This window comes from Trachemys scripta, chromosome 8 (genome assembly GCF_013100865.1).
Source record: "Trachemys scripta elegans isolate TJP31775 chromosome 8, CAS_Tse_1.0, whole genome shotgun sequence".
NCBI lineage: Eukaryota > Metazoa > Chordata > Testudines > Emydidae > Trachemys > Trachemys scripta.
Window position 1 is genome coordinate 106,217,057 of NC_048305.1, and position 23,833 is coordinate 106,240,889.

The 23,833-nt window shown below is 42.7% G+C and overlaps 1 protein-coding gene across 3 annotated transcripts in view; it reads left to right on the forward strand.

The window, feature by feature from the left end:
* The first annotated feature begins 1,894 nt into the window (after positions 1–1,894).
* KIF2C (kinesin family member 2C) overlaps positions 1,895–23,833 on the forward strand; it is a 44,493-nt gene continuing 22,554 nt past the window's right edge. Inside the window, exons 1-12 of one of the 3 annotated variants that reach the window (XM_034779519.1) lie at positions 1,895–1,985; positions 5,013–5,120; positions 5,439–5,487; positions 9,388–9,510; positions 12,872–12,985; positions 14,513–14,613; positions 16,974–17,069; positions 19,026–19,080; positions 19,175–19,337; positions 19,694–19,784; positions 22,573–22,636; positions 23,624–23,715. In XM_034779519.1, coding sequence (XP_034635410.1) covers positions 9,411–9,510; positions 12,872–12,985; positions 14,513–14,613; positions 16,974–17,069; positions 19,026–19,080; positions 19,175–19,337; positions 19,694–19,784; positions 22,573–22,636; positions 23,624–23,715 — 876 coding nt within the window. In that variant the 5' untranslated portion in view covers positions 1,895–1,985; positions 5,013–5,120; positions 5,439–5,487; positions 9,388–9,410. Of the gene's footprint in view, positions 1,986–5,012; positions 5,121–5,438; positions 5,488–8,266; positions 8,288–9,387; positions 9,511–12,871; positions 12,986–14,512; positions 14,614–16,973; positions 17,070–19,025; positions 19,081–19,174; positions 19,338–19,693; positions 19,785–22,572; positions 22,637–23,623; positions 23,716–23,833 lie in introns of those variants that run through there. The other 2 variants (XM_034779518.1, XM_034779517.1) reach the window with 2 other exon arrangements.

The window sequence follows — 23,833 nt, forward strand, 5'->3', positions numbered from 1 at the left end:
TCTCACTCTTGCCTTTGGTTGCCTCTGTTGGACTTACTGCTTGTGATGCCCTCTAGGGGACTGGTCTTCTTACAGACTTTTTTCCTTTCCATTATTGATGAAAGCTTTCCAATGACACTAGGCATATATGAGGCTCTGCCCTTTCCAAAGGAGATTGAAAATGAAGGGATGCTGTAAACATGGAGTTTAGCAGATTTAAGTGTGTAATGATGCTGGTTCTGGCGGGACCCAGCTGAGAGTGTCAATTCAGGACAAATTGCTAAAACAGGGCAGTCACAGCCCAAGGCTGGGGTTTTTCCACCTCTAAGGCAAACCAAACCAGCCAGACTAAGAGGACTTCGGTCTCACCCCACTGGTTAACCACAAGTCACACAAGCAATTCCTTTAGATGCTCCAGTTTCCCAGTGCCACTCGTTATGGGGACAAATGGTTATGAAAACCAATACCTCAGTAAAACACACAAAGGTTCTCTTGATCCCAAAGGACCAAGCCCCAGACCCGGGTCAATATACAAATCAGATCTTACCCACAAATCACGCTGTTGCCAATCCTTTAGAATCTAAAATCTAAAGGTTTATTCATAAAAGGAAAAAGGTACAGATGAGTTAGAATTGGTTAAATGGAATCAATTACATACAGTAATGACAAAGTCTTGGTTCAGGCTTGTAGCAGTGATGGAATAAACTGCAGGTTCAAATCAAGTCTCTGGAGTACATCCACAGCTGGGATGGGTCATCAGTCCTTTGTTCAGAGCTTCAGTTTGTAGCAAAGTCCCTCCAGAGGTAAGAAGCAGGATTGATGACAAGATGGAGATGAGGCATCAGCCTTTTATAGTCTTTTTCCAAGTGTAAGAACACCTTTGTTCTTACTGTGGGAAAAATACAGCAAAATGGAGTCTGGAGTCACATGGGCAAGTCCCTGCATACTTTGGTGAGTCTCAAGGCATATTTGCTTTCTCTCAATGGGTCAGTTGTATAGCTGATGGGCCTTAATGGGCCATCAAGCAGGCTAGGCAGAGCTGACACCAACTTGTCTGGGGTTACCCAGAAGCATAGCAGAAGTTTGAAATACAGACTGTATAGAGCCAATATTCATAACTTCAACTACAAAAATGATACCCATATACAGATAGCATAACCATAACCAGCAAACCATAACCTTGTCTTAGACACCCTATTTGACCTCCTTTAGACCAGATTTGGTGCCACTACAGGACCTTGGTTGCAACCATGTTCTATATGGTCCCAGTTTAAGTCAATAATATGATACAATGCAATTTAAAAAGTGGTTTCTGGTCCTAAACAGACCCTTGAACTCCCCCAGGCAATCTTTGTGTTTGGCTTTCTTTTTTAGGGGACGTTTTTTTCCACTTAAAAAAAAAAAGTCTCTTCCCTGGTTGCCGTGTAGGAAAACCCAAATAAATGGGAAAACTTATACAAAGTGCTGTCAAAATAAACTAAGTAAGTCAGAAGTCTTTCAGTGTTCGGGCTCTAAAAATAGCACATTGCATCCCTGCCAGAAAAGGTGTTGTCTTTAATGCCACAGCAAAGGGACAATAATAGCTTAATTTCCTTTGGGCCGCTGCGTCTTCAAAGGTATTGGCACTCCTAGGAAATTGCTGGCTGACAGCAGAGTTAATAGCTTCATTGCTTTTTTGTGTCTTGAATGTTTATCCAATATTTATACTGTAGTATGAAGGCCATTCCCAGATTTTAACAATGGCTCATAGCTTTGGATATGGAATACTGACAAATTCCTCTCTGAAAAACTAGCCTTCTAATCTTGAATTGGTATTACAGAGCTGAATATGGGGACTTGTTCTCTTCAGCAAAAGTTAAGTGTGTTGTGTTGAATGACCTGATGAAATGTGAACTTATCTTTAATCCTTAGGCTTAATTCACAGTGCAATTATAAAGACTGTAAACGTCGAAAGGCTGTCTGTCTCGGTAGAATGGTCAGAAGGGGACTCAACCAAAGGAAAAGAGGTGAGTGAGAGAGGTGTTCCCACGCTCGCTCTGTCTGGAATAAAGCAGCAACTTTGAATTGCATAGTTATAAAGCATGGGGCTGAAATCCATGACTCTATTAAATAAAGATCCTTTGGGCTTAAAGCCAGTTTTCTTACGTGTTTCATAGAATTCTGTGGCTCATTAAACAGGGCTAAAAATATAATCTTAGTATTTCTGTCACCTAGGACAAGGAGAACAGCTTGGGCAATTCACTTTTTGATTGTAGTATGTTCTAACTCTTCAGATTCAAATGCATAAAAGTTGTAATTTGGTTTGTAAATGCTGCAGATGAAGGTCTATCTGTTGCATTACGTTCCAATGAAAATTAAGATTTTATTTGGCCTTACAAAAACTAAGTCTGTTTTTTACAAATCCTTAATTTTGGGCCATGTTTGTCTTTGGCTCTTTGGCTTGAGGGTTGGAAAGCTGTGAAAACCCCTTATCGCTCATTGCTGTAAACTGGACCCCTATAATCCAACTAATCACAAATAATGATTACAATAGTATTGCTGACACACAATGCCTCTGAGGGCAATATTTTTTCTAGTAAGAATAGTTGATTCAGAATAAAACTAAATGTTTATGTATTTATATACATACATTTGTTTTACGACTCATAAGTGATGAGTTACGACTTCTTCATTAGTGCTGTACTGTCATGCTCTTAACAAAGCCCCGGCTTATGCAACCTTGGCAGCTCTATACTGGTATTCAGCACCTTTAATGATCTCTTAAAAATTTTCTGGAAGAATTCCCTAACCTATGGCAAAATGTGAGATTAGTTGGATACTTTGGGCATTTCCTATCCAGTTATGCATTAAAACCATACTTAAACTTGGTGAGCCAATAAAATATCTCCATTGTCTTTGAAAGACAAGCTGAGAGAGAACTGGAGGTATTTCTAATATTCTGACCGATATCTTCCCACTCCATTGGCTGTAGAAAAGGGTTTTCCTTGTTTCCAATTTGGTTTGGACTCTGATTTTGTAAATCTCCTCCCAGCTTGCATAATTTACCACATTCCTTTCTTTAGTTCTGCTTCTTTTATTTACACTCTGGGAAACTTTCACTTTCCCTGACACTTAGTGTCTGTGTGTAGCGAGGAGTTTGCTCATGAGCTTGTTTCCAGCCCAGAGGGCCCGAGGGGGGCAACAGGGTTCGTTGCCCGGTGTGCGTTGCACCAATAGACACACAAGGGTGGAGAAGCAAACCAAATTTATTTAAGAGCTTTGACTAGGCACTAGGAGACCAGCATGTTTTAAATTAAGCGCAGCAAATACAAACAAGTGTGTTATTTTATATTTTAAGCTGTTTTGAGTAAGTCTTTGTTTTGTTTTGGTTTTTTTTTTTACCCCTGTTTTGGTTACAGCAGGCATTACGCCCAAATGCATGCCCTCATCCCATCAGTAGGTGAACTTGCAGCTCCTCAGTACTCCCATAATAACACAAACCTGGCTGACAGGCTCAGCCTTCAGGAAAAGGAGGGATGGCTTTATTCCACAGAGGGAAAAATCCTCCTAGAGGCACCAACAAGCTCCCAGATGTCTTTGCAACAGATGGGGAATTAGCCGTGAAGTTTGGGCCAGAGTCCAACTACTAATTGCATTGTCTGAGACTTGAAACTCTTATCAGATCTATGCTAGTCAGAAGTCTAAATATGTACTGGCAGCTAGAGGTAGATTTGAAAGATGAGGTGGCGCTCTGACATTGAAGCTGGGTATGCTATGTCCTGCATAATCATCATTAACAGATGTTTTGCAGGCAAATTAGTTTGAGCTCTACCAGTGCAAATCCCTGAGCATAAGCTCCATGAGGTTGCACAGATATCATGGGGGCCTAAGTTTTTTGACTCACAGAACCTCCTAAGTGATCTGCTATTGTAATGGGAAGAAACCATGACTGTCAGAGCCCAGGTGAGTTTGAGGGACTGGCATTTAACAAGGTTTTACTTAAAAGTGAGTAAACTTGATGATGATTGTCCTGGGTTTCCATAATACTTGGGGAGACAATCACATATCTATAAATCTATTTTAAAAATCTGGTGAATACTTTAACTCTTATGTATGAGAACAGTTAATATTGTATTTTTGCTCATTTTACAGAGGATTAAATCACATTTTTACCTAAACCCTCTAAAATATTAATATTTAATATATAAACTTGTGCAGAATAGGTGCTATTTCAATATCAAAGGCAGCTTAGTTTCTGTGGAGGATGAAGTGATAATTATACAACTACCTAGCATACAAACTCAGTGTTTTATAAGGTCATCTTTACACAGTAAAAACGAGGGAGAGAGGCTCAGTTTGTGCCTACGTTTTCTCCTTCATAGCCCAACTCCTCACTACCCCCTCTTCCCCCACAGACACTTGTGACATCACACTTTTCCAGAGCTGCAGAATGTTGTAGATAAAGGATTATGACTTCACTACATGGTAAACCAGGAGTTTGGAGGTTGAGGTGAAATCACTTATTTACTCCTACTTGCAAATAGCAGGAGGGCGAATATGGGGAAAATGCAGATTAATTAAATTGTTTTGATTTAAATGCTGAATGCTTCATTTACCTCAGTGTGAGTAGCTTTTTAATAAAAATTATTTCAATAAACACAACTATATTGTAAACTCGTAATGCTCTCCTAGAACAGAAATCATGGAGTGATTGAGAGCTTTACTAAGATTAGCCACAAGAGATTAAAACAGTGACAAATGTGCTTTGCTAGTGTTTTCAGAAGTGCCCAATAGCTCCTGTGGCACTGAGTGGTGGTTGGCAGACACTGGTAGATGGTCTGTCTAGCAGATTTCTATTATAGTCAGATTAGACTGCTCAAGTGGAATTTAAAATACTACATTATTAATCAAGGCAACCCTAATTTTCCATATCAAACAAATGAATGGCTTATATTTTGCTGTCTTTATTTAAAGTTTATGTCAAGCTATTTGTCTTCCATTGGGTGTTAGAACAGAAATTGTCTACTATCTAAATCTCGTCTTTGCTTTTGTAGATTGAGATTGAAGATGTGATAACAATAAATCCAGAGATTTTAGAAGAAATTCCTTCTGCTTCTGATGTGAAAGAGAACCTGCCTCTGCAGGAGAATGTAACTGTACAGGTATGTAATCCTTAAACTCTTCAGACTCTTGTTATAGTACTAAAATTCAAACAGCAGCATGTCGGAACATAAATATATACAAAATAAGTACAGATTATTTTAAAAACTGCTTTGATTCTTTCACTTATCTTCCACTTTAAACTTTGAGGTCTCTGGGTATGCATGTTTTGTTCCATTTGGATTTTTTTGGGCTTCCTGTGCTGTTTTTTATAAAAACAGGCGCATTCTTGTATTTGTTACCATATCTTAATTATATAATGCAAAGAGCATGGTAGATGCGTCAGATACTTACTGCAGTGGCTTTTTAACTTTTTGCAGAAACAAAAACGTAGAACAACCCTTTCAAAAATTCCTGCTCCACGAGAAGGTAAAAATGACTGTCTTCATTCTTGTCTATAGTCATAAGACAAAAATAAATTATGCTGGAGATTTACTCTAATTTAGGCAACACAACGCTACAAAATGTGCTAATTAAGCAACTGTACTTTATGCTGGTTCCTTATTGAAATTTGAGTCTTAAATCATAGTCCTAAGGCATTCTGAGGTTTTTCTATGTCTTGGAGGCTTCCTACCTTGGGTACCCTAATACAGGCCTACCGCCAGCAGGAGGCTTTTGTGTGTTTGAGCTGGCAAGTTGGTAATCACAATTTGCCTTTTATCACAAGTTTTCCCCCCCCCTCCCCCTTCTAAGTTGTATAGTTCTACAGGTTTCAGGGGAATTCTAGTAAATTCCACTTTGCAAATTCCAGAATCCAATGGCAAGTGAGTGTGTCGAGGTTCCAGAATACGGTCAATGGTTCTTGTGTCAACGGAATAGAATGTTTTGAACAAAGCTAGTTGAGGGTTGGGATGTTGCAAGGCAAGGTGTGGTCCAAAAGAGGTTATTCTTCATGGGCTGGCAGGTATGGGGCTGGCTGGGAAATACTTCCCTTCCCATATCTAACTTCCGCTTTCAGATTTTAGTTGACTAATGTATTCCTTGGGGCTTTTTGTTAGTTTGGGGAGGAAAGATTACTAGCGTGTGTGCAGTTGGCCATGTCGATGCTAATGGTCACAAATGTGGCTAAGTTCTGAATTAGCATCCTAGGCTAGCTATGTTCTCCTTGCCCCGCCGTGTTGGCTCTGCCTTCCTTCCCTCCGAAAGTGCAGCAAGCCTCCTGCTTGCCACCATTTGTCCTGTCCAGTACAGTCGGGCTAAGTTCTGGAACCGGAGGCTTCCACCCCAGCTGCTACTGGCTTTCTAAACTCTCTCCCTCTCTTGGTTCTCTGTGATGCTGGAGATGGAAGGCAATACAAATCTTGTTGCAGGGAGTGGCAGATCTGATAGGAACAACCCAGGCATCCCAAACTGACACAAATTTACGTCCCTGTCACTAATCCAGGGAACTCTCCATAAAACTGGTAGACTGGAGATTCTACTAGGAGTTAAGTAGTGATTGTCTCTAGGCTGGTCACTCCCTGGTGGTGACTGGCTAGCTGACCAATCAAGTGCTCTTAACCCAGCCAGTCACTGACAGATGGGCAATGCCCTCTCTAGAGGTCACTGTTGTACTCTGAAGCATAAAATATAAGTGAAAATCTGCAATGCATGTTGCCTGGCTATTGTCCCAGTGTTTTAGTGCAATGGTTCTCAACCAGGTACTTAGAGGTCTTCCAGAGGGTACGTCAACTCATCTAGATATTTGCCTAGTTTTACAACAGGCCACATTTAAAAAGCACTAGAGAAGTCAGTATAAACTAAAATTTCATATAGACAATGACTTGTTTATATTGCTCTATATTGGGGGTCGGCAACCTGCGGCATGTGTGCCAAAGGTGGCACGCGGGCTGGTTTTTAATGGCATGCTGCTGCCAGCTGGGGTCCTGGCCACCGGCCCCGCTCAGCCCACTGCCGGCCTGGATGGACGGAACCCGGGCCGGTAGCGGGCTGAGGGGGGCTGGGACCGGTGGCCAGAACCTGGGACTGGCAGCGGGCTGAGCCGCTCAGCCCGCTGCCGGTCTAGGGTTCCATCTGCCGCCCATGTTGCTGGTCTGGCTCGCGAAACCTTAAATTAATGAAGACTTGGCACACCACTTCCCAAAGGTTGCCGACCCTGCTCTATATACTAGACAGTGAAATGTAAATACGATATTTATATTTCATATGATTTATCTTATAAATATATGATAAAAATTAGAACAAGCAATTTTTTGCTCAAATTGTAAGCAAGTAGTTTTTTAAGTGAGGTGAAACTTGGGGGGACGCAAGACAAATCAGACTCCTGAAAGGGCTACAGTAGTCTGGAAAGATTGAGAACCACTGTGTTTGTGCATAAAGAGAGACCAGCTCCGAATCCAGCAGGAAAGCAAAGTAGTCTGTGTTCCCTTTTGCTAAACATCTATGCTACAGCCGCAGGGAACAATATTCTCCTATTTTGAGACCTGCATTACATTGGTTAGAGAGTTCAACACTTTCAGGTCCTGCAGACCTCTTAGTCTAGCACATAAAAGGAAGCAGAAAGCCCCCATCAGTGTGTAATGTACTACTGTATCTGCTAGTGAGGGAAGCTAAAATAAATGGTAATTTTTTCAAAGTTAATTGTAAAGCTGGCTCTGCCTAAACTAATTTTGCTAGTCTTCTGAATTATGGTATTCTGTCCTGCTAGGGAGCAGTGGTGTCACCATACTGCATGCCATTTCTTTCTGTAATGAAGTGATCAGAGTGCTGGAGACACTGAGGCTTGGTCTACACTAAACCCCCAAATTGAACTAAGGTACACAACTTCAGCTACGTGAATAATGTAGCTGAAGTTCGAAGTATCTTAGTTCGAACTTACCTCGGTCCACACGCGGCAGGCAGGCTCCCCCGTCAACTCTGCGGTACTCCTCTCGTCTAGCTGGAGTACCGCAGTCAACGGCGAGCACTTCCTGGTTCGACTTATCGCGTCCAGACAAGACGCGATAAGTCGAACCCAGAACTTCGATTGCCAGCCGCCGAATTAGCGGCTGGGTGTAGACATACCCTGAGAGTGTTTCTGGTGAGCTTAGGTTTGGAAATTGTTACACTTCACAAAGGACATAGCATTTAATTCCATCTCCAAGCATAATGAAAGTACAATTCTTTTTTGTTCCTAAAGTGGCAACGGTGACACCTAATATGTCCGCTGCGCCCGAGCAGCAGCAACCAGGTAAAGCGTTCTGGTGTGATCTGCACTGAGCTTCATGGGCACAATTACAACTCTTCTGCACAGGGTTTATCCACAATTCTAAAACATTTGGTGTGCAACAGAAATCTTGTCTTCATATGAGAATACTCATTGCTCTATTCTGGATAAATTCCTACAATTGCTAGAGGTGATAATAGATCTAATTTTTATATTGCACTCCAAATTTTTCATGTCAGATTTGCTTTCTTCACAAAAAAAGCCTATTTTAAACTATTTGAATGGGTGCTATAGCCTTGGCATAAAAGCTCTAAAAGAATTTCCAAGTAAGAAGCTGGCCACTATCTTAAAGTAATAGATACCTAAATGTGTGACTGCTAAGACCTTAATTCCCTTGCAGCTTGCATGGTAAACCTTGAGAGAGTGCAGCTTTTATTAGACAGATGCTGTAATCATCGCTTTTAAGTGACTTTAGCATTGGTGGAAGTTTCCACGCTGGCTCTAACTGTACTTAGGTACCATGGTGATGGGCATGATACCTCTTCAACCCTCACCTGGGGAGACAGTGATCACAAAGAAGCTGTCTTCATGCTTATGCTGTCTTTGGAAGTCTCCACAGAGACTTTAACCAAGGTGCCAGTTTTGTGATGTGTGGACTAAGACAGACAAATTCCTGTCAAATAGTCACTGGATTTACAACACCTTCATCAAGATTGGTTGATCCAGTGACCAGAAGCATGAAGATGAGCCTTCTGGTCCCTTTCAGGAATGGTAGCTCAGGAACCTCAGCATAAATTAATTAAAAAGAAAATTAGGATTAATTAAAGTGGAATAGGAAAAGGAATCCATTGGAACTGCAGATCTGGAGTGAACTATTTATCTTGCACTAGTGGCATTTTTCAAGAACACTCTTCACCAAACTGATGACTTTCTAGCACTCTGCCTCACCCTAAACTTCTCTAAAGGTTCTGAGATCCTGCTGTGAATGGTATCTTTTTAACCAGGCTGCTTTCCTTATTGTTCTGTACTTTCATGAGCATACTGATCTTTCTTTTTTTTTAATTAAGAAACTGGCCTGCTGTTGTCAGTGCTCAATACTGACCTTGAATTCTTTGTTTCCTAAGTATTACGTAGCCGTTCTACCAGGATGTCTGTTATCACAGAGTCCCAGGGCAGCCTCCAAGATAATGAGATGGAGGTGGATCCCTCCACTTCTACACAAACAAGAAACCATTCAACAGTGCCTGGTGAGTGGAGACAAGCCCAGTAAAACGTGATTAAACTGAACTGAAGGTCTTGTGTTTCTAAATGCTTCTCATGGGTGTGCAAACTGTAAAAGCAGAAAGAACTGACCAAAATCTCTTCCCCTTTTAAACAGAGAAGGGAAGAGACCACAAGAGGTCAGTGATCGTGCATTTTACATAGGGCTTCTAATTAAGAAGGATCTCAAATCACTTTAGAAATTCTGCTGATGTTGAAAAAATAATCACTTAATCCACCACATGCATGTCTTGGGATGAATCTGACATCTGTTTAACAGTGCACAATAGCATACATAATGCTAGGATGGGAAGTGAAATACCTGCTCTCTTGGAAGTGCAAAGTGTATTTTTACCCACATGGCAATTTGGTTTGAGTGGCAGGGTTAATGGCCCTACTCTTGCTAAAAGAGCTATTAATAGTGCATTTTGTATCTCATCTGAAAGACTTAGCAAGGATAACTTAAGATAGGGACAATATTTGGGGACAAAAAAAGCTGGATTGCCTCTGAGCTGTACTGGGTTGACCGATTCCATTAATTGGGTATATGGATGTACTTGAATGTAACTAAAGTACTTCAAATTCTGCATCAGTACTGATTACAGGTACAGTCACATGTATTTACACCTATTGGGTAAGGAAAGAATTTGAGCCCTGCTTTGTTCTTTTGGAAATGCAGACTTAATGCTTTATTGGTAGTTACTGCTGTTAATTTAACTACACAACACAGCAAAAGCATGTGTGCTGCATGTTCCATATTAGCTTTCATGATGGGCCCTGAACTTTAGAGAGGTTGCCTGTTAAAACTCAATCTGTTCCATGCAGACTTTGGACTGTGGCTTTGAAAAAGTAGTCTAAGTGTAACAAAGTTGATATATTTTTTTTTTTTTTAATTGCCTGTTGCTCATGTGTGACAAATGTGGGAACTAGTAATTGGAGTCCTATATGTGCCTCAGTTTCCCTCTGTGCTTTGCATTGCTATGCACAGACACTGAAAGGTTAAAGCAGCACTTGGGCAGAGCAGGAAACATGAGGTGCATTGTATCACATAACAGTCTGGGTGAAATGAATGGGTGGTTAAAGGTCTGGCTGAAACAACCCAATCAGTGGAGGATCCAGAAGGACAATGAGAACCCCAACAACTGAACAATTGACAACTATCCACAGGAAACTCTGGCAGGCAGAACATGTGAACTCCGCATGAGTCTGCAGGAAGAAGGCAGTGTCCTGAGGTGACAGGAGGCTAGGGTAAGAGTTGGCCTTTGGAGAGACACAGGAGCTCCCCTAGGATGGACAGACAGGCCTGATCTACATCTAAAACTTAAGCTGATATAACTACGTTGCTCAGGGCTGTGAAATTTTGCACCCAGTGCTCTGTATTGGGTCAACCTAATGACCACTGTAGACACAGCTAGGTCAATAGAAAAACTCTTTTGGTCACCCTAGTTACTGCTTCTTGAGGGGGGATGGATTTACTGCAGCACAGGAAAAAACCTGCAATCACCGTAGTAAGTGCCTGTGCTACAGCAGTGTAGCTGCAGCTGTGCCGCTGTAGCGCTTGTACTGTAGGCATAACCGGAGAGGAAACCAGTATGGGAGCTCTGGCTTGGCCAGTATGGACTGTCTTACCTTTGCTTCTCTATGGTAACCGAAGGACTTAGCAATGCTGTGTTCCAGTTGAGTAATAAACCCTACTCTGCTTTGAAAAGGCTGCCTGGTGTCACTGCAAATACATGCTGAGGTTCATTGATCCCTGAAGAGAGCAAAGAGTCTCTGAACAGGAGTCTTCCCCAGTTAGACTCGCTGGGCAGAGCTCATGGTGTGAAACAAGACTGCTGGAGCCTGGAGGCTCAGTTGTGGAAGAGTTGGACCCCTTGCTGGTCTGGTACATTGAAAGTTTCTCCAAGGGACACTGTAAAAGCTGGGGCATAGCACAGATCCCGTGGCTCTGAAACAGCATGTATAACTAACTTTAAGGCTAGACATGCATCGCTATGCAGATGCAAAGCATTTTCTTAAGCACGGTTCTCAACTAGTTTGCTTTAAAGTTACACTGCTTATAGTAGGCAAATGCCCTACTCTTCAGACTTGTATCCATGAGATCCATAAACTGAAAAAACTTAGCCAAGGCTGAAGATACTGCCTAGATCTTGAAACTTGATTTCATTTATATCTCAGACCTCTAATACAAGTCAAGCTTGGGGGGGGGGGAATTAATAAAACTACTAAAGTTATTCACATTTTAAATCAAGACTACTCATCCTAAACTGTGGTGTGTATAAATAAGGTAGTCCTGAGCCTACAGCTCTTGCCAGTTTCCTCTTAATAGGCATTTTTTCCCCTAGCCAGTCCTTTTTTGTAGCTTCCCAAAATCTTTTTAAGAAAAAATCTAAAGGTCCTACCCTATTCTCATTGAAATAAATGGCAAAGTCCCCATCTACTTCAGTGGGAGCAAGATCGGGTCCTAAGGCTACTCAAGCATCATAAATTATGTTAAGGCTTAAGGGAGACCCGGTGGGTGAGGCAATGTCTCTTTTGCTGACAGAAGTTGTTCTATTAAAAGATATTACCTCACCCATTTTGTCTCTCATATTTAAGCCTTTACATGAGTTTATGCTGCCTAAATCTCTTAAAGACCTCTTGCTTGTAGAGGAGAGATTGGTATGGGGTGAGAAGCACTTGTGCCTCACTTAAAAAAACAAAACAAAAAAAACACCTGCACACTATGCATTTAAATAACCTTATGTAGAAATATGTACTTGGCCTGCAATTCTGACACCAGGCAAACCATGATTTTAAGAAATCAGTGCAAAAGATCTATCTGAATACAATGTTAAGGCTGTACAGGTAAGTAATAAAGATAGGAAATGCAGAAGCTAAGGTACAGTGCATAGATATCTTCACTGCAGTAATCTTCAGTTCCATAGTCAAGTATTTAAGTAACTTTATCTTGGATCAAATACATGCAAAGATGTGATCGTATAATTGGCAGTACCATAGTGCACACAAATGGGAATAGTTCTGCAATATCCTAATACAGTGTTATATGTTGGCCTATTAAAGGAAACACTTACGAATTGTGAACTATTATTGGATTGGCAGTTTTTTTATACTAAATTACTATGAAGTGGCCACTGGGTGCCTGCATCCCGTGCAAGTGCTCTCCCTCATGGGTTAGCCCGGTCTCCCTCACCTACCATAGAATTGGAGAGCAGGGCAACTCATGGCCTGACTCCTCTCCCCTCCACGCTCTATTGTTGTCTTGGGACCCTACAAATCACAATTCTGTTCTCCCTCACTTCTGAGGTCTAACAGATACTGTTCTATTGACCTGCTTCCTTTCAACAGCTGGCCGAGCCCGAACTACCAGGCCACATTGTGCTACAGAACCCTCACTGACAAATGTACATGAAGTTCTAGAAGAACATCCATCTATCAGAAGCAGCTCCTCAGCAAATCCAGGTAAATAAGGACTATTGTCTGAGGACTGGCTGGCTCAGTGACCAGCATTGCATCTCTAAGCAATGTTGGTTAAGATTGTTTCCCCATATGCTCATAGGTTTAATGTGACTTCCTGGAATTTGGCTTAGCAGCAAAAGCAAACCTCCTGATGACTTCAGATTTAAATATGGTACAGTTTTGATATACAAATAGGTCTGCTTGGAAGGACTGGCTCCACCCCAGAGTAGCAATACAATGGCTTTCTAACTAGCTTCAGTAGCTGGTAGCTATGCTCTGAAGACACCACTGGTCACTGTGATTTTTGTTGGGGGTGAATCGCTCATACCAGTAAGGTGACCTCCTACCTTTTAGCTTTAGGTGCCTTAATGCTGTGCTGCTATGGCTTGGAGTCCTGACACTAGTAGCCAGCCCACAAGCACAAAGTTCTCCCCTGGCTTCTACCAGCCTAGTTACTCCTTGTTGGGTGACCACAACAGCCCTTCCAGTCTCAAGTCTACTCTAAGTTCTGTAACTGCCAGGCACTCTGACTTCCCCTCTGCTTGTCAGCCCCCAAAGGTATGAACAGCCCCCAGTTATCAGTTCACTTTGGCATGCACACGCTGCACAGATTGCACAGTAGAGATATGCTTGAGGTAAAAAATAAAGTTCACTTAATAGAAAAATCACAGATGAACTAGTAAGGAAAGGCAAACACAAGTTACACAAAATAAACATAGACACAACTTCAGGCTTTACACTTCTATATTGGATAAATTCCCTTTGCTAATACAGTTACCCATTGCCTCGGAACAGTTTCCCACCATACTCCCTGTCGCAGAGGGGATCCAGTGTTTCATGGACCTGCTTCCTGCGTGGAGGCTGCCCCTGTTTCTGAAGCCTTTGTCCTCAAACCCCTTCCCTTTTTAACAGGGTTTACAGCCTTTTTTCTTTCTCTCAGATTATGGTTATTCAGCATGTGGGGAATTCCCTCTCTACTTGATAGCTGGGGCGTCTGTGTCTTCCCATTAACTGTAATGGTTCTGTGTTTCTCTTCCTGGGCTATATTCTGGATCATCACTTTTGTTTGGTTCGATAGGAGCCCCTGCCTGCTGTGAAGTGTATTTGCAATTGTAGTACAGTGTATGAGCACAATACTCTATGTACAGAGATTCATAACCACAGTCTGTATAAACCTCTCCTAATGACCATCAAGTTCAGAACACTACAAGCTTTCATGAGACCTTACTTGATATATTTATTAACAACCTTGTATACAAAACCAGATGATTCAGTTGCCAACTCCTTGGGATTCAGACCCTTGTGGTGTCTGTACCTGGATTGTCACAACCACTGGACACAACTGATAAGGAACACTATCTCCAGGACAAGACTCTAGGTCATGATATCCCAGTTTGTACAGAAGAGGGTTTTGTATGCCCATCGGTGGGGGGCGGGGGAGGGTGTAGCTAAAGAAATTATTCTGCTTAAAAGAAACTTGTTTGTGGTAACAACTTCACAAAAGTGATGTAAATGTCTGTCTCTTTCCAGTGCGGAGGAAATCTAATATTGTGAAAGAGATGGAGAAAATGAAAAGCAAGCGGGAAGAGAAAAGAGCCCAGATAAGTGAGATCAGAACAAAACGGGCACAGGTGCAGTATTTGATCAGGGAGTAATCCTTGGTTCTGCAGAATAAACTCAAATAAGAAAAATTCTATAGGATAGTGTGTTTATGGTGGTCAAACTAAAACACATTTTGGACTAACCTGGCCAGTGTTTGGTTTCAATTTATACTCCGTGTGGATTTTGTTTTAAAGTGTCATGCATAAGGGTGTAATCGGAACCGGTCTGATCTCTCCAGACTGAATTTGTTTAGGGGTCTCCTGGGTAGCTGTTTCTGCAGTTGAAGGCTTTTAAACCCCAGACTTGCTCTTTCAGTTGCAGGTGGCATTTCTGAATCGTAGAATCATAGAATTGTAGAACTGGAGGGGGACCTTGATAGGTCATCTAGTCCAGCTCCCTGCACTGAGACAGAATCAAGTATTATCTTAGACCAGTATTTTTCAAACTGGGGTCTGTAGACCACTGGGGGTCTCTGAGGGTACTCCAGGGAGTCTGTTGGCCCCACTGATCAGCTGTTTCCCAGTGTGCAGGAGGCACTGGGAGGGAGGGGGAGGAGCAGGGATGGGGAGCAGTTGGGGGAGGGAGCAGAATCCTGTCCAGGGCTGCTGGCCCCACTGATCAGCTAGGGTTCCACCCTCTCAGTTTCGCCAGGAGTCTACTGGAATCAGACTCTATCTCCCAGAGGCTACTGAAGGCAAGCTGGGAGATTTTAGGTGCTAAAAGTCCGGCGGGGCTAAGGCATGCTCCCTGCCTGTCCTGGCTCCGCGTTGCTCCCAGAAGTGGCTGGCATATCCCTGCCCCCCTTCAGGGGGGCAGGGGGTCTCCGCATGCTGCCCTCACCCCGAGTGCTGACTCCACAGCTCCCATTGGCCGGGAACTGCGGCTAATGGGAGCTGCAGGGGTGGTGCCCGCAGGCAAGGGCAGCATGTGGAGATTCCCTAGCCCCCCTGCCTAAGAGCCACTGCCAGAGGGATGTGCCGGTCACTTTCGGGTGCCACCTGCGGTAAGCACTGCCTGGATGGAGTCCTCACCCCTTCCTGCACCCAACCCACTGCCCCAGCCTGGTGAAAGTGAGTGAGGGTGGGGGAGAGCGAGCAACAGAGGGAGGGGAGGATGGAGTGAATGGAGGGTGGGGCCAGAGTGGGGCCTTGGGGGAAGGGGTGGGGTGGGGTCTGGGGCTGACTGGTGAGGTTTGGAGGTCCCTGAAAATTTTTAAATCAAAATGGGGGTCCTCCGCTTGCTAAAGTTTGAGAACCACTGATCTAGACCATCCCTGGCAGGTGTTTGTCTAACCTGCTCTTAAAAACCTCCAATGAGGGAGGTTCCACAGCTTCCCTTGGTAATTTTGTTCTACTGCTTAACTACCCTTACAGTTAGACAATAGGAAAAACTTCCTAACTCCTTTGCTTCAACTGAAGCCCATTACTACTTGTCCTCTCCTCAGTGGATATGAAGAATAATTCCTCCTCTCTATAACAACCTTTTATGTACTTGAAGACTGTTATCATGTTCCCCCTCAGTCTTCTCTTCTCCTCACTGACAAAACTGGGCTTGTTTAATCTTTCCTTATAGGTCATATTTTCTAGACCTTTAATCATTTTTGTTGTTTTCCTCTGGACTTCCTCCAATTTGTCCACATCTTTCCTGAAGCCCAGAACTGAACACAATGTTATTGAAACTATCACAGTATTTTACTGAAACAGATTTAATCACTTTTTGGATCATTGAACTAAGCATAAATTGAACAAAATGATTAGCCACTAGCAATGGAAAAGAGGAGTGGTGACAATTGCAATACTGGAACTCATTGACAAATGGTAGCGTAGGCTGATGACAAAGTAATCGGCCCATAGATAATCCTAGATTACTGTTGAATGGTCTCTCCTCTTCCCTGTCCTGTGAATCTACCTCAGGGAATGCAGACATAATGCGGTATTCTTATTCTCTTCTCGCTACGCACGGGGAGGAATTTACTATGCTTAAAACGTAATGCTCTTACTGTTCTGCATTGTCAAGTCTTGAAACTCATCAGTATGGCAGTCAGAGTAAACTTCCCAGCTTGATTGAGGTGCTACAACGCAGACACAGCACACAGATTTGGTACTACAGAGAGGAAAATTGGGGTACAAATGGAGAAATGTGAGAGAAGGCAATGGATGGGTAGAGAGGAGGTGTGCTTATCCGCAGTTGAAATGAGTACTGAAAACTCCTTCAGCTCTGTCCCTCCTGCCGTATAGGAAGATTTCCCCCTTCCAAGCAAAATGAGATTGAGTCCTAATCATTCCATCAGGTTACTTCTAGATGCAGAGTCTTTCACATGTCTTTGCAGCATGAGGGCAGAGTAACAATATACTGATAAAGTACGCTAATGCCTGTCATTGCTTTGCAGGAATTTGATAGCAGCTGTCCAAACTGGGAGTTTGCACGGATGATCAAGGAATTCAGAGCTACTTTAGACTGCCAACCAATATCTATGAATGACCCAGTAAGTAAATATTTGGAATTCTTGACTGCAACGTACCAATATCGCCTGTTTTTTTTTTTTTTTTTTTTTTTTTTTACTCATTGAACACTAGTGCTTTGATAGTCATTATTGAAGACCTAACCAGAAATACCTTGACTTGCCTAGTTTAACTTGGTGTAGGTATGGATAAGCAGGAACAGCGCTACATCATGGCTTAGTATTGAGTTCACACTACAACATGGAAAATGCAAGTTCAAAGCAGATCAGCAGAACAAGCTGTGAAGATGGTGGTGGAAACTGCCACCACTGGAGTTAAGGCTACATTAAATGCCAGAATAACTGAAGTATCATCCCACCCTCGGAAAAATATTACTCTGATCTGTCAGTGACAAAACTTGAGTCTGGAGAAGTAAAACGTAGCTTGCTAGCTGTCAACCCATGTTCCAAACTCTTGACATGTTGGTCAAGTGCCTCTAACATGAGGAGGCTGAAAACGAAGTGGTGATGTTGTAAATGCCACTAAACTGCAGAATAGGGATTTGCCCAGTCAACAAATTCTTTAAATACCTCTTCTGGCTCGGCTCAGCTCAGCCAGTGACATATGCGGAATGTGGTCTTTCCCAAACAAAATGATCCTATAGCTAGGAATCTCTGAAGTCCAAACTTACTGCAGTGTTAATGAAGAGCTCTGATCTAGTGAGGTCACTATGTAGTTGACCAGATTTGCATATTGCAAAGTTATTACATCCAAATTCAACCTTAGTGTCCCACTGAAATCAGGGGAGCTACTGGAGGGCTGAATTTGGCACATTGATTATAAACATTGCAAAATATCATGTCTGTTTGGATTTTTAATCTGTTTTGGACCAGGCTCTCATTAGCCCCGCACACTGTGTATAGATCTTACAATATTTGCAGCAGGGTGAGTGTTCTGCAATAACAGGATATGGTCGTGGATAACCTGCCAGCAATTGCTCTGATCAGTAGTGTTAGAGAAAACTCTGGTGGTATTCACAGAATAGTGATGGGGAGGGACATTTGGCTGTTTCTATGCTATTGACTTAAGTTGACCTATGTTAGGCTAACTTACAGGCATGGCAGTAATTACTGTGGTAGTTCATGTTCACACTACCTTCCTTCAGTCAGTGGTGTGCGTCCTCACCTTGAGCACTTTCACTGACTTAAGGGGACAATGTGGGGGGCTGAGAGTCAGGGCTCTCAGCTCCTTGCCATGCTGCCCCTTTCCTCTTCCCCCTGGCTCCACGCCAGGAATGGGGCAATCACACCAGGCCTCTCGGCTCCCCGCCAGGGGCATGGCAGCTAACCGGACTCGAGGTGCAGAGCTCCCTGCCAGGCATAGCTGTGCTCCTGGTGGGGAGCAGGGGCTGAAACCCCAGGAGGGCAGCTGGGCTTTGGGCGGGGAGATCTATGCCTGGAGCCTGCTGTAGTTACTCCGTTCCTATTGGGGAGCCGTGGGGGACAGCTGGGCTTCCGGCAGGGAGATCTGCACCCGGTGTCCAGTTGGTTGCCCCATTCCCAGCAGGGAGCCGGGAAGCCCGCTGTGGCAGCCCAGCTTGGAACAGAGAGCAGGCAGCAGCCTGGCTGCAGAGTATGGAGCCATGAAATTGACAAGAATGACAGCCAATAGATGCAAGTAAAAGTTTTTACAGGGACACTGTCACCTGAACTACACCGACATAATCCCTGCACCTCTTGTGGAGATGTCAGTTCTTGACCTCTTGATGGAGTTATGTCGGTGTAGTAGGGCACTTGTGTTGGCAGGAGAGAGGCTGTATTATGTACGCTGACATAATTAGGTTGACGTAAGCTGCCTTACGTCAACCTAACGCTGTAGTGTCGACCAGGCCCTTGTATCCTTACAGCCTCCACTGCGACACTGATTTAGCACAGGTGTGGTTGGGGGGGAATAGGGATACTCTGGATTCAGTCTTTCGGTAACCTATCCTTCTCTTAAAGATAGAAGAGCGCAGGATCTGTGTTTGTGTAAGGAAGCGCCCTTTAAATAAGCAAGGTAAGTGTGCATGTGTATTGGCAAAATTTAGCCTGGACTCTGACGCCAGTTTGACATCACTCATTCATGTTACAAATATTTTTTCTATCAACAGAACTTCACAAGAAGGAATGTGATGTGATTACAGTTCCCAGCAAGTGTGTCCTGCTGGTGCATGAGCCGAAGTTGAAAGTGGACCTAACAAAATATCTGGAGACCCAGGCATTTAGATTTGATTTTTCATTTGATGAAACTGCTTCCAATGAAGTGGTTTATAGGTAATGCCACTTCTTACATAGTGGGTGTGAGCAGCACAGGACTAACATGGTCACAATGAAAATTTAAAGAGTTATTACCTCAGATTGTCTTAGTTTAAAGGGATTGATAGTTTACAATACAGCTAACCATATTTGGTTTTGGTAGAGACCAGTGGACTGTGAAACATCTAACAGGAGCCCTTAGCTTGGTTTCTGTCTGATCTTAATGTTTACTACTGGATCCACTTCCATTTGTTGGGATTTCTGGGAATTATTTGAAGATTCTAGATATATAGTGATTGCTGAAGCCAAGTATGCGCTAGTCAGGTGTCTGCCTCCTTTCTTTGTGCTTTATTTTTATACTTTTGAATTCCTAGGTTCACTGCGAGGCCTCTTGTACAGACCATCTTTGAGGGTGGAAAGGCTACGTGTTTTGCGTATGGGCAAACTGGCAGCGGCAAAACACATGTAAGTGACTGACTGGCTGTCTTCTAAAGGCCTCAGATATCTGTTTAGATAAACTGATTAAAGCACTTTGGGATATTTAAGATAAATAGCCTTTCATCCAGCATTTGGATCTTGGTTTTTGATCATCCTTTTGAAATGATAATGGAGAGAGGTCACTTATCTTACCAAGAGGTGTTAGTAACCACTAAAACTTCAGTAAGCGAATAGCTGCTTCCTTTCGTATTGCACAGACAGTCATGAGGCTGACTCTGTCAGTGTTATTTAGTGGTTGAAGACCAGGCCCTGCTGACTTGTAATCCTGGCTCTGTCCCTAACCTCAGGCAAGTCTCAATCTGTCTCCGTTCCCCAGCCTGTGAAATGGGGGACTAGCCTACTCAAAGGTGTAAGGATTGTTTGTATCATATTTTGAAGATGTACACTTTAAAGACTCTCTCAGCTCTTCCAGTAATACTTAATACACTTACAAAAATAAGCTTCGTCTCGTACACGAATACCCCCTGATCTGGATATTGCTTGTGGAGTGGGCAGATCTTGGTTGCTGGGAGTTAGGTATCTTAAGCTTTTCTCTTTCCCTTCAGACTTTCTGCAGATGTTCTATGGCATCACACTCTGGTCCTGGTTCACTGCCTCCATCACACCAGCTTTTAGATTGTGGAGACCTTGCTAGTGTGGACACTTTTTTTTTTACCTACAGGATACTCAACACTAGACTTTCAGTAACTGGAACCTGTTTCCTTCCCCTGTAGCTTTCCAATTATTGGAAGCTAAGTCTGAATTTCTCTCCCCTCAGGTCTGTGTTTTTTAGTAATGATTTTCCCCAGGTCATGTAGCAGAGTGGTCTAACTCAAACCTCTAATTGGTTAGTACCAGTTGATTAGACACATGACTAATCCTGGTATAAAAGATTGATGCTAAGGAAGATAAAGGTCCAAAAAGTAGCCTAGGAATTGTCTTGTGGCTTGTTACTTCCCATTGGTGTTACCCAGACATGCAAAGAAAACAACTCCTTTTGCAACTTTTTTTATTTCTCATAATGGAGGTGATCCCTGGTTGTGGCCACTCCCTATATACCTTATTGATTGAATTCAATGGGCTCATAAATGTTCACACCTATAAAATGAGGTTTATTGGCTTCATCTAAAAACTTCCTGGTCATCAGTTTGGTGCTGCTACAGTCCAGCGGCAGAGTCTGATTTCACAGGCAAAGAGCTTAGGCCACTTCAATTAGTGTGGAATGGGCAGGTCTGTCCCAGCAGTGATCTTCAGCTAAGTAGGTTCTGCTAGGAGATCTAGGTACAAATTATAGGTAAGAAAACTACATTTTTCCATGTTTGATCACTGATCCAGGATCAGAACTAGTGCTGGAAAAAAATGGCTGTTTGTGGAAGGACTTGTACTGTACATTGAACCCTGGCAGACTAAGATACTGGATCTTGTTAGGCTAATGGTTTATATTAAATAACTTTAGTTCCAGGCTTTAGAGGGTGTAGTGTTAATAACGGTTACAGCAATTAACTTCAGCAGCTCCCTTCGTTTTGTTGGAATTGAAAGTATTGTGGATGGATGAGCAAGATGATAGTCACAGTGACACTAACAAGGTTCTGCCAGGTTTGGAAACAAAGTGAATTCTGCCTTTTCAATGCCACATGGAAAATTTTGCTATCTTGGAGTGCAATTTTTTTCCTCTCTGAACAGAGGAAGTCAGGTTACATTGCTAAGATCCCAAATTCTTGCTTGTAGATAAATAGTTGGCTGGAACTCATGTGACTTCCCATTACATTTCATAGCACCTAGAGGGTCCCTTTGTCCCAGGCCAGGGGTTCCTAAGCTCCTTGCTGGCATGACCCCATTTTAATGAATTATTTCTTCCTGGGACCTCAGATGGCATGAAGGACACAATTTTGTAGAGCAGAATGATGCACTCCACACAGTGTGGCCTCTCGTGCATCATATATATGCACTACATACATGCTCTCCAAAATGATACCCTCTGCACAGTGTGACCTCACACACACTGTACATGTGAAGTGACTTTGTGCAGAGCAAATAGTGTCCTCCACACATTAGGGATTGCTATGACCCCACGTGCTGATGGCATGACTGCACTTGGAGTAGGGTTACCATATCATAGAATATCAGGATTGGAAGGGACCTAAGGAGGTCATCTAGTCCAACCCCCTGCTCAAAGCAGGACCAATCCCCAACGAAATCATCCCAGCCAGGGCTTTGTTAAGCCTGACCTTAACTTCTAAGGATGGAGATTCCACCACCTCCGAAAGAGCTGGCTCTGCATCCTGAATGATTTCTCCTGCTGTGTCCACAGCTGCCGGATCCTACCCATCCTGGCTCTGGCTTCCTGCCATGGGAAGGGGGAGATAGCTGTCATTATATCCCAGGCCTGCGCCAGCCACCATGACCAAGAGCGACATTGCCCCCCACCTCGAGAGTGAGGCCACAGGCATCCCCTCTGCAGTGTCCTCTTTTTGGGAACCTGAAAGATAATCCTAATTTGGGGTTGCAAGCCACAGTTTGGAAACTACTGTCCTAGGTGCTGGGAAAAACGTGGTTGTCACACTGACGTGTTAACTCATTTTGAATGCTTGGAACTAAACTACATCAAGCTGTAGTTTTATCCTGAATTACATTGCGTAGCATCATGTCTAAATAGTCCATTGAGCTCACAGGCTGTTCATGTGGACTCTTTTTCTAGAATATTGTTGGAACTACAGTTGAGTGATAACTTGGCTTGCTATTTATAATGGCTGCTTTTTTTTTTTTTTTTAAATAGACTATGGGAGGCGACTTCTCCGGGAAAACTCAGAATGTCTCAAAGGGGATATATGCTTTTGCATGTAAGCTGACTCTTCTTTGTTTTCAAATCCAAGTTGTGTGTAGTAATTTTCCTTCATAAAAGACTTCAATAACTTCTCACACATTTAGTAAAGTCCATAAGGCCTTTATTTTATATAAAGTTCTTTATGAATAAATATTTAAAGAATTCCTATAAACCCTGATTATTATCATGTTGTCCCCAATAAGCACTGACAAATTTAGTTGCAATATTTATGTAAATTACCAACTATAGATATTACCCAATATATAGCTTCTGGATATAATGGTATTAACAGTAACTTTTATTAGAGCAAAAAAAATTAATCAAGATCAAAACCAGCTCTCTGAGGCAGAGACCTATGTTCTTTGCTTAATGTTTGTTTAATGTGCGTAGGGTAGTGCTGGTTCCTAGCAAATTAGTAGTAATAGCTTGGCCCTGAAGGAAAGTTAGTTGTGTGTTTTTTTTTTTTTTTGTTTTTTTTTTTGGGGGGGGGGGACGGGAGTGGTGGAAGGAGTTGGATTTACTTTTGAACTCTCCCTTTCAGAAAATAGAGGAAGATTCTAGTTTTGAACTCTACCTGCAAGTCTCCTTGTCTAGGAATCCCAACTAATAACACTCTATTTAAAAAAACCAAAACAACCAAGTGATTCAAAGCTATAGAGGATTGTAATGTTATGCCAAGTTAAAACTTGTCTGTGTTAACCAAGCCAGAAAATAAAATAGTTGCTCACTGATAACTTCAGAAGTAGCAGCTCCCATAATCCCTTTCTTTTTTCAGTCCTAATGAGGACACAGCTGAAATCAGATTCACTTGGAGGTGTCTTACTGTTCAGATAACTCCACTACTATCTGGCTGGGGCATTTGTCATTCCAGCTACTAGATACTATAACTGCCTTGCTGTGAAGCACTTTGGAAGGGGCAGAGTCCCAGAGGCAGCTGAAATTGTTGCTCTAAAATCTGGTTAGGTCATGTTGGTTTTTTTTTTTTTCTTCCTTTCCCCATCAGCACGCGATGTCTTCCTCCTTCAAAGCCAACCCAGGTACAGGAATCAAGACCTGGAGGTCTATGTGACATTCTTTGAAATATATAATGGAAAGGTGAGATCTCGTGTCTTGACTTTATCCTGAGTTTTTTGACTCTGCATTTGATACATGGTACGATTTTTATTTAGCTATCTGCATGTCATTGCTGGATCATGGGCCCTTTGTGCCTCTG